This window comes from Citrus sinensis, chromosome 4 (genome assembly GCF_022201045.2).
Source record: "Citrus sinensis cultivar Valencia sweet orange chromosome 4, DVS_A1.0, whole genome shotgun sequence".
Taxonomy (NCBI): domain Eukaryota; kingdom Viridiplantae; phylum Streptophyta; class Magnoliopsida; order Sapindales; family Rutaceae; genus Citrus; species Citrus sinensis.
In genome coordinates, this window is record NC_068559.1 from 17,023,321 (window position 1) to 17,034,531 (window position 11,211).

Consider the following 11,211-nt stretch of genomic DNA (forward strand, 5'->3'; position numbering starts at 1 on the left):
GTTGCTAAGTACAGTCAAGGATCTATGAATACTGAAACAGAATGAACTTAAAATTTTTAAGCATCTAGTTTTTCAATTTTATAATGTAAGTTACTCCGGTTGCAACATAATTTCTTCTCATATCTCCAACTCCAAGGAACGTCATAAATATCATTGATGTGAATTTTGTGATCCATTTTTTTTAGTTCGAGTTCTAGTCAGTTCATATAATCCATCAACATTAAACTACTCTTCGTAAAGGGTGGAGAAATCAAATTTGCATTATTGGAAGAGAGAGAAAAAGGAGCTAGTGTTTTTAATTATACTTTGTGAAGGGGAAAGACGGCCATTATTGTACGACACTCTTAAAGGCAGTAAAGTTTAGACAAAAAATAATTGCATTAGAAAGTACTAATGTAGAATTGTATAGTCAGATCAGGGCATTAGAATATAAATGTCACACACTAGACATTAGGCATCATGGTAACTAGAAAATACAAGAACCAATATTAAGAAAAGAATGGTATGAGCTTGAAAAGTAGAAATTCTCTCTTCTTCCAGAAGGAAAATATCCACTTCTAACACATTTAATTCTTAAATGCAACAAAGATAGCATTAAACAAACAAATATATAGTGTAAAGTTTTTAAATGACTTAGCTGTACCAGATGTAGGTGACCAATGGCTTCTAGCATCAATGTGGTAATGGGGCCGATGAAGATATTTAGTAATTATTATAAACCGATGTTAATTAAAATAATATAAAACAATAGCGTTACTGTAAAGTGTTAAATAATGAATGAATTCGAAAATCAGTTAATGTAGTTAGGACCATGTTGACGTTGCATGCTGAGTTGTCATGAGTTTGGACCCATTAACAGAGTCATCCTTTTCAGGGGTCAAAACCAACTCCCATTACAGAGTCTGTAAGGCTGGTTAGCACAGGATCCTTGCAGGCTGGTAAAAGATATTGAGCTACACAACACATTGTTAGACAAGAATCAGGTGTTTGATACAATGAATCGAGTGCCTGACAAAATGCTTAAGTGAACCACTCGCCACCACAACTTGTTAGCAAGAGGCCTTTGAATCAGTTGATGATGTGGCATGAATAAGAAATGGGTGTTGACATGTTGGATGACTCAACATTTGATCAATAATAAACTTGAGACCTTTAGATCAATTTTATGATTATAGCCATTGTTGGATTTTTATGCACATGTAGTGTACTGATGCACATGGAGGAAGGAGAAAGGAAGAAACAGAGATAAAGCAAGACCCATAAAGAAACATGCAGTGTCAATAGATGTATTTAAAAAGCACAAAATAAAATTACAATACTGGGAAGTTTTATACTAATTTGGATCAGCAAGTAGCAACTGATCCATTCTTACACGTTCATTTAAAAAAGCGCACACCATAATATATTATATTGAAAAAAGATAAAAAGTACACACCAAGCAAGATAAAAGAAAGGCATAGTACCGTATCCGTATCACCTACTCAGAAGGGAAAGCAGCAGAAAGGAACTCCTCATCCTCCATGAAAATCTGCATATTCTTGTGCTTCATGAGAAAATCGACTTCTTCTTCATCAAAATCCACCAGGAAAGCCAACTTAATAAGCTCAGCAAGTGCATTTGCATGATCTTCTCTGTCCCACAGCACTCCCTTGGATATGATTTCTGCAAATTGTGTTGCATATTTGATGAGATTTTTGCACCCACCAGACCTGTCAATCTTCTGCACAAAAAGCTCTCCACTCTCTTTCTCCCAACGAATCATTTGGCTTCCCCTCTCAGCAGCAATTTTCCCCGATGATAAAGATAAAGTGTACCTTACAGCGATTGGTTCTACAGTCTCCAGAATGGTCAGGTTCAACAGACATTTGACAGCATCATGCCTCTTTTCTGCTTCCAATTGAATAGAGGGATCAGCTAGATAACCCAGGATGAGTTTAACTAGCACTTTGCCAATGGGAAAATCCTGCCGATTTACTTGCTTGAGTTCCACTCCTTCTCTGAAGAATAATTCTTCCTTCTTTACAGATTCCGAAATTTTGCGAACACCAATCTTGCTGTATAATCCCAGCAACTTAGTCCGAGGCAAAGCAGGCAAGCTCGGCTTTGGATACCAGACAAATAGTGAGTGAGGAGAAGAATCTTCAAAAATATCCTTCAGCTGAAGGTCGTCAGCAATGAAGACATCACGCTTATCGAGCAACAGAATCTCATCCGAGCCTGAATTAACAGGCAGCTTCACCAAGCTCTCAACAAGCTCTTCTGTTTTCTTTGAACTACACTGTTTAACAGCACAACACCAAAATGCACAACACTCGGCATTAGACAGTTTGTGTCCTGAAATCTCCCAATCCTTCCAAAGCTTACAATAATCATCAATCAAAGGATTGGATTTAACCCTAAAAGCACTTGAGAAGAAGCACAGTAACTCTGCGTAATAGTGTTTATCCAACACATTCAACCGTGAACTGAATAGACCATCCTTGTCATGTAACACACATTCTTCAGGGCTTACCCACTTTCCTCTTCTCCATCCATCCGGGATCCAAATCCTTGCTGCAGCTTCACCGTCAGGCTCCCACTTGAACTTAGCCAGATAATTATAAATTCTAACTATAGCGGTAAAGTCAGTGTGGTAATCGAGGCGGCACGCAAGCAATGCACAACCTCTTCCTATATCAACAGTGACTCCTATTGCGCTGAGCTCTCTTTGATAGGATTTTATTTCAGAACCATAAAACTCCTCGTCAATGAAAGGCCCATCTGTCTGCTTCAAATATGATTCCCATTGCTGATCAAACAACAAGCACTGGTTTGGGCTACTATAACCGTCACCAACATGTGTCTTCAACCATTTTTGAGAAACTTGCCTGGTAAAAGACTCAGGTAAAGAGATGTTCTTTTCTTCCAACATCCGGATGCATTTCAGTAGTGAAAATACATTTTCAGGAGAGATGTTGCTGGGATTTGAGGGAATACGAAGGCAATCAGCTACAAACTTCACACCATCAGCAAATGTTACAGCAGTTCCCATACTCTTCAGCTCCTTTCTGTATTCATGAATGGCATCGCCGTAGAAGCGGTCACTGTCATCAATGAAAGGTAGTAGTGTAATTGGAGAAATAGATTCCCAATCCGGACCAAACAGAATGCAGTCCCTTGGAGATCTATAATCACCGATGTGACTATCACCTTGCCGCGTCCTTAGCCATTTTACCTCACTTATACAGCGCTTAAATTCATCAGGAAATTTCCAACGCATTCCACTGAGCTGTCTGTAACATGATAGAAATAACAAAACATGGTCCTTCGAAATTGAAGATGAAGAGGCTTGCAGCTTAAAATGGCGAACAAATTCTTCAACAGCCTTCTCAAAATCCACCACAACACCTAACTGCCGCAACTCCCATTTCGAAGAGACAATGATGCTTCCATAGAAAGTTTCATCAATCATTGGGAAACAACTGAAAACCTGTAAAAGACAACCCCAATCAGGATCACATAGAAAACATTCACCTGGAGACTTGAATCCAGCATCCGTCTTCAAGCATTTGGTATTTCCAAGTGCTCTAACAAGTTTTTCAGATGATCCTGAACGGCGAATGCATGCCAGTATCAAATGAACAGCATCAGCTGAGAGATAGTTCAAGTATGATGGCGATTTCAGGTTGTCAATAACGAGCTGGTAGTTTTGATCGAAACCAGCTAAAACGCCAAGCAACTGGAGCTCCACTTTGAAGGAAAGGATCTCTTGACCATAGTAGTTCTGATCGATGAAGGGTATGTCACTAATTTCTGAAGCAGTTTTCCAGGCCTGATCATTTAAAACAGATCTCCCCGGTGACCTGTAACCCTGGGACGTCTTCAGCCAACATCCATCTTTAACGCTCTGAATGAAGCTATCTGGTGGAAGACACTTTCCCCTTAGAAATCTAATAAAATTAAGTATTGAAAACACATTGTCCCTGGTAACATTCGAGGATGCTGCAAGACACATAAGACGCTTTCCAATGAACTCACAGGCTTCCGCAAATTCAAACATGACTCCAACAGTCTTCAGCTCTTCCAGGTAATTGTTAATGCTTTCACCATAAAAGCTCTTGTCAACCAGGGGAATATCAACAAGCACCGATCCGTTCTGTAGAACGTCTCCCCATGATGAATGAGGGAAAAAAGAATGCGATGGTGGTCTATAACCAGAGTAGCCATTCATAGTAATTTTCAGCCAGCAGCCTTCCTTTATGCATGTCAAGAACTTCTCTGGGATGCGAATTCCCTTATACTTTAGCCTTTTAATCCAATCCAATAGCAAGAATGCATTTTCCTTGGTGAGTGGGCCAGAGACAGTTGGAAACCCAGCATTTGGAGGAGAAATATCTGGGATATCAGAAGCTTCAAGATGAGTCTTCAGGAAATCCATGAACTGCTTTCCAGGTGTACTTTGCCCAGCAAAATTTCCAGGACGCAAGTAATCTTCCCCCAATTCAACGTAGCGCTCTTGACTCCATGGGTTTGAAACAATCAATTCCGCCCATTTGCTTTGGTTTGCAGGTACAAGAACACCATACCTACACGTCTGCACAGCCCCATAATTATCCACAAGTGGCATAAGCCCACACAAGTAATTAACTTCCCCGGATGACAGATATTTTTGTGAGAAGGAGTGATACAAGAAGTGAGCATATGCAACAGAAAGCCTCCGGTCATGAGTGAGATGTTTAATGAGGACATCTGCATACTCATTCACAGTCATGATAACAACCTTCACCTGGTCTTGCAGCCACTCTAATACCACGTCCTTCTTAGAAGATGATCGAACAGCATCATATGTGCTCATTGGCATAAAAAAACGATTGGCCACGCATCTGAATTCTCTATTCCAATCAATCAACCAAGACTGCTGACGCGATAAACACACTGTCCTGTGAGACTTGGCAGATGCATTAATACTGCACAAAGCCACATTTCCATCCAAATCCACATATTTTATCAAGGGTATATCGCCAATACTGGAATTCCTGAATTTGGAAGACCAATTTTCAGCTAGAAAAAGAAGAAGCTCCAAGTAAACATCCTCCGATACTCCCAGTACAAGATTAGAGCTTCGGATGTACTTTGAATACCACTCACTGTTGACTTGTCCCACACCCAAGAAATTCAGTACCGGATCATACTCTTCTTTGTCAAATGAAGAATTCAGAACTTTTATTCCATGGTGAGACAGATTTTTCAAGCTCACCTTTTCTTCTTTTGCTTTCACCAAAACGTTCCAAAAATGGGGCATCAGCCTTCCCACTTCGCAGGGTTTGTAGAAGAAATTCTGATCCGTGCCTGATTCACTCGGAATGATTTCTTTTTCAATAAGCTTCGCTCTAATTGATTCTCTTACAGCATTCAACTCAGGATAGGGAGAGCTGTTGACAGGCAAGAAGCTGAACATCCAAAGCAAACTAGATACTGGAGCCCGAGCATCTGTCATTGTCACCAATGTAACTAATGCTTCAACGAAGGCAGAGGGCACGCAGTTCAGAATTCCTTGGTTCCATTTGTCATCCAACCGTATTGTTTCCCTCGAGGATGATAGAAGGAAATCAGCTTGAATTATGAATGGAAGATTGGTAACCATCTCTGTTGGTAGAAATGCATAGACGCCAGGAGATGTTGTTCCTCTCTGGACCCGCTCACCGTTAGGAAACGCCAACGTGATCACCCACTCCTCTATATCCATTCTTCTCTTGGCCTTATTTTCCTGCTTGACGGGAAACTTTTGCCTCCACATATGGTACCTGCACTCCTCATCAAACTGGTCACCATTTGCTGAGAGCTCTAGCGTGTATGACTCAGCATTGATATTCTTCCTTGTCTTACATTCTGTCTCAGTGCTGATAGCTATAGCACTGACAGTATTACGGCTTGGATCCTCATTATCTTCCCTGACAGAAAGCTGCTTAATCTTTGATAAGAATAACAGAACTTCGGGATGAATCCTTGAGAGTTCCTGCTTCACAGCGTCGACCTTCTCACGCTTCAATGGCAAGATTAGTATTGTAGCAGGAAGTGTAGAGCTGGAACCATATACTTTCTGAATGTCAGAAAGAGATGGATTCTCCTCAACCCATTCAGGAACTGCATAGCCAAGGCCGCAGCCAGGGCAAGGCTCTTCATTGAACCTTATTTGGTAGCCGTTACTGAATATGTAAGGCCGAGAAGTGACCAGAAATACACTCTTAAACCCAATGCCTGCAGGATCCCAGTTTCAGAGTTAATTTTTTTTTTTTTTTGAAAAAAAAAACACACTATGTCAGGACCACAGTCATGGTATAGACAATGTGCATAATGGGTACCTTTTTCACCAATGTAGCCACGTTTTCTGTTGCCTTTCTTGGTGGACTTAGCAAAACTGCAAATCGACTCAATGTTCTTAGCAGAAAAGCCAATTTCATTGTTGAACATGAGCAACGTGGCAGGAGCTCCAGTGCCTGTTATATCACGAGATGTTATCACAAACTCGAGCGATGGATCCACATCCTCCTCGTACTCATTGTCTTCAGCATTCTGTCAAGTAAATTTACTCAACTCTATCATCAATCCTTAACATATGTATGTAAATAAAGAAGCAGAGCCAAACTCAAGTACTAGACTCATGATCATAAATTTTTAACGCTTCATTTAGCTCAAAGAGTTAGGTAAATAAATAATAATAATGCAAAGCTGTTCACTTTCTTTGAAGAAAAGTAAATGACATACAAGTTAATTTTTTCTTCATCATCTCAATTTGTCAAGCACTAGAATCATGATAATAAAATTTTCACACTTCATTTAGCTCAGAGAATTAGATAAATAATAATAATAATAATAATAATAATAATAATGCAAAGCCGTTCACTTTCTTTGAAGAAAATGAAATGACATTCGAGTTAATTTTTTTCTTCATCATCCCAATTTGTCAAGTACTAAAATCGTGATCATAAATTTTTAACACTTCATTTACCTCAAAAAATTAGATAAATAAATAATAATAATAATGCTGCAAAGATGTTCACTTTCTTTGAAGAAAATTTCTTCATTTTTTTTTGGGGAAAAAAATGGACTAGAACTACATGATGATCCGAAGATGATAATATTTAATGGACAGCATAGTCGGGGGAATAAAATAGTTACTAGCATCACAAAACAAACTTTTGTCTCATGTGAGAGTTAATGGATTATCCATTTTAAAAGATTTAAATTTTTAATTTTTTAAAACTTTCTAATAACATCATTAAATTTTATTTTAAAGATCAAAGATTTATATTTGAATTGCAAATTATAATTCAGAGACAATCCCTAGAGCAACCAAATAAGAGTTAATCAAATAAGAGTTAATCATTGAATTTAATTTGTTTCCAGTTCATATAGTCTAATAAAACAGTTTTGTTAATTACCGTACTGTAATTAAAATTTGAAAGTGATTATATCACACGATAGTTTTTTTTTTTTTTTTTTTGTGCGGCATAATCTTTTTTTTTTCCATCATCCAGATATCTGTTAACTCAAGCTCTGTTTATCTATTTTATCTATGAGCGGACTTCACTATTATTTATCAGAAGCAAAAAGCAGAGGACTTTACTAATTAATAGAGATGTCGCTTCTATTTTGTTATTTCTGTTTTTTGCATCAAGACAAGAGAAAGAAATTTCTCTCTAATTAAAAAAACTAGCATGGACTCCATCCCATCCCACTCTAAATTAAACGTATTTATACAATAAAGAGGTGAAATTAACCAGGCCATAATTATAAAGAAAAAAGTATTAATTCTTAATCAAAGATAAAGGTACCTTTTGGTATTGCTTCCTAGTGGCTTTAGCTTTTAGACCACAATATTTAGTAAATATTTATAATTGTAGATTAGAAGTTAAGTGTAAATCGATTTTTTAACCTCTATCTCCCAAGATTTGGATGATAAATGAGTAAAACTACTTTAAAAAAAAAAATCACCGGCTATATAAGTGACTAACTGCTCTTACATAAAAAAGACACTATTTTCTAATGATGAAATAGAATTTTATTTAAAAGAATGTACGGATAATGATTAAACAAATTCATTCCCATTCAGAAATCTCTAGCACTTATCAAATAATAGAGCTATCAGTTATGTATCCATCGTCTTCACATTATTTATCAAAATGCAAAATTGAAAAGAAGATGAAAAATAACAGGAAGGTTTGACGAAATATTCACGAAGATTTTATAATTTTTAATAATGATTATGTAGACTCCTGTTGTACATAGTTATGTCAAATGAAATAAAGTTGGTCACTACAGTAAAAAAACATAATTGTACAAGTGTTTTTTAAAATAAAACAAGAGAATCTCTCATCTCACCAGAAGTGATGCTGTCATTTCATCCAATTAAAAATGAGAAAAAGAAATAAATGCAGAGTATGAAATGCAACTGACCTGAACAAGCTCCATAAAAAAGTGAACATCCTTGGAATAGAGTTCATCAGAAAGAAGCTCCACAGTTCCATGAAACTCTTCAAGAATTCGATGCGCCTTTTCACTTCCTATCAAGAACTTCTCATTTCTTATCTTCTCTATGTGTTCTCTCGGCGTCGGCATTGCGTATAATGCCATTGTTGATTAATTTCAACAACGTAACAAAGAAAAGCAAGAGCTACACAATCAATTTGCAATTGAATCAAATTACACAAAACAAGTGAAAGTACGTGAATGAGGCTTCTGCCAGTGGAGTGGAAGTTTACTTATAAGGAGAAAGGCTAACTTCTTGGAGAAGTAGAAAAATTTACTGTTGATAAAGATATTTTTATTAATTTTTATGAGTAGACCCAATAGTAAAGTCAAGTCTTTGCAAGGGAACAGATACCTTTGAATGCTGATTCGACCACCTAATTATGCTAGCTAGCTAATAGTTCATGTCTGTCTTCGTCAATGCTTTTCTTTGGCTTTTGGCTATTGTTCTTTCTATAGCTTTCCTTTGTGCAAAGTTGTGTAAAATTACAATGGGAAAGCAGTAGACTAGCTACCTGTTCGTATTTGGTGGCCTTAGGTTTTACCTAACTGTGCATTGGTATTTATTTACCTAATAAATTGTTAGTAAAGTCTCGATTACTTAATACAATAGTAATTGTTTAAAAATTAATTAATTAAAAGAACATTAATTAATCAAATTAATTGTAGCATGTTGGCCTCCAGTATTATTAATTTATAGAGATTGTTATAGAAGTATATTAGGCAGTTATTATTGAATTCTGAGTAAAATTTTGTAAGTTAAAGTCATTAAAATTATGTAAATTTTCTAATTAAATGATTTTTTTATCAACTTTATTTGATTGGTCCCTCGAGTTCAATCTTGATGAGGATAAGTCAAGAATTGATTTCGATTTTGCTGAAAACTCTATCATTTAAAAAAATAAAAAATAAAAAATTTGGGTGCCTTCCTTTTGATAAAAGGAAATTATCTCATGACTATTAAAAGTGCAAATAGGCATTATGAATTTATGATAATATCTTGAGCCACCTTAACTTTTAGTTTTATATCAATTAGTTATTTTTCCGTTAATTCGTTAGTTATCATTAAAGAATTTAAGATAGACGATTATTTTACCCCTTAAACCTCCTAAAACACCCTTTTACCTTCTTAAATGATTGTAAGGGTAAATAATCTTTTATCTTGTATACTTATTTAATAGAGTTATCAGAAAAGAGTTGATTGATATAAAACTAAGACTTGGGATGATTTTAAGATATTATAAAAAACCGGTGATGACTACTTGTACTTTTGATATTCTTGAAATGATTAAGAGATAATTTTCTTTTCATAAATTGACATACTTTAATTTATCTCCGGACACATTTAAGACATCAAACCAACTCTATTTATAATTGAGAAAACAAAAATTTTGATGAATAATTTCATCAACGCTATCCTCATTTACTCTAATATTTTGAAAGGTAAATAGAGACCAATTGATTTCAATAGTATAGTAGTAAATAAAAGTATGTCAATTCATCTAGCAGTAATAGGAAATTTAAAAAACTTTGGAGTTTAGTGTTTACTAAAATTAGTTATGATTTTTTTTTTTTTTGTGTTATTTATCGACTCCGTCGTTTGGGATATATTCCCAACAAAGGTGGGAAATATTATTGAAGTGATCGAGCTGCGGCTGGTTCACACTGTGGGTCAACATTATTGTATTACTTCATCCTTCGGGAAGAAGGACGAAGGAATTAACTTTTATTGGAATTTGGAAGAGAGAGAGAGAGAGAAATGAGCTCGTGTTTTTATCACTTTGGGAGCGTGCAAGACTTTGCATTATCGTACGACAGCCCCAAAAGTAAATTCCATGCCGGAGAAAAAATTGTGTAATTTAGTCCATCACTTTAATTTATATCAGCTACTTACATTTTTTAACAGAGTTGCGAGTATGAGACCCACGTTTTCTTAATAAAAGTTACGCGAATAATAAGGTGAGCGCCGCTTGTGATCCCATAAAAATACTCATTACTCTGCCAAATGAATATCAATAGTCGATTCCACTGTTAGTTTACACAAGTTTTTATCCCACTACTCTTTTTTGTTTTATTTTATGGGCAATTAAACATTATAACTTTGAGGACTTGAGTATGGATATGGCAACTGAATTATCTTACTTAGGACTAGTTTGATATTACTGTAATTTTTAAATTAATTATTATTAATTGTCCTGTAGAAATAATGCGCTATAATGATTGAATGTTTGATAGAATTTCTTTCTAAAAGTATTATAGGTTTTAAAAATAGTTATATACGTTTAATAAATCTTATTGTTAAAATATAAATGACTAAAATAGATATAATATTAAATAAAACTTATTTACAAATTCACAAATATGTATATAAAATATTTTTTATTATGTGAAAACGTTTGTGAGAGCGGAAGAAATCTGTATTGCCCTTGTATCTTACACGGTTATTCATATATATACATCTATACCCAAAATCAAAGATAGTTATATAATCTCTAAATAGTCTCCTAAATATGCTCCTGCTATTCCTAATGGAATACAAAAGCTACTCCTTCTATTCCTAATGGAATACAAATGCTATACAAAGAGAATATTACAACAGTTACTGCACATGCACACGTTAGTTACTGCACATGCACATGTTAGTTGCTCCATGCACACGTTAGTTGCTGCTCCATGCACACGTTCCCAATACTCCCCCTCAAG

General features: G+C 35.8%; 1 protein-coding gene across 1 annotated transcript; it reads right to left on the reverse strand.

Annotated features, from left to right (window-relative positions):
* Positions 1-1,260: 1,260 nt before the first annotated feature.
* On the reverse strand, positions 1,261-8,911 carry LOC102612494 (uncharacterized). Its single transcript, XM_006485066.4, has 3 exons — positions 8,437-8,911; positions 6,342-6,552; positions 1,261-6,237 (listed from the first exon to the last, which is right to left on the reverse strand). Exons 1-3 carry the CDS (start codon positions 8,611-8,613, stop codon positions 1,478-1,480), a joined length of 5,148 nt encoding a protein of 1,715 aa, XP_006485129.2. The 5' UTR covers positions 8,614-8,911; the 3' UTR covers positions 1,261-1,477.
* Between the last annotated feature and the right edge of the window lie 2,300 nt (positions 8,912-11,211).

Coding starts and splice junctions, on each gene's coding strand:
- LOC102612494 (XM_006485066.4), bottom strand. CDS start 8,613: ATGGCATTATACGCAATGCCGACGCCGAGAGAACACATAGAGAAGATA. Junction 6,553..8,436: donor TTTTTATGGAGCTTGTTCAG/GTCAGTTGCATT, acceptor TTTACTTGACAG/AATGCTGAAGACAATGAGTA. Junction 6,238..6,341: donor TGGCTACATTGGTGAAAAAG/GTACCCATTATG, acceptor GGGATCCTGCAG/GCATTGGGTTTAAGAGTGTA.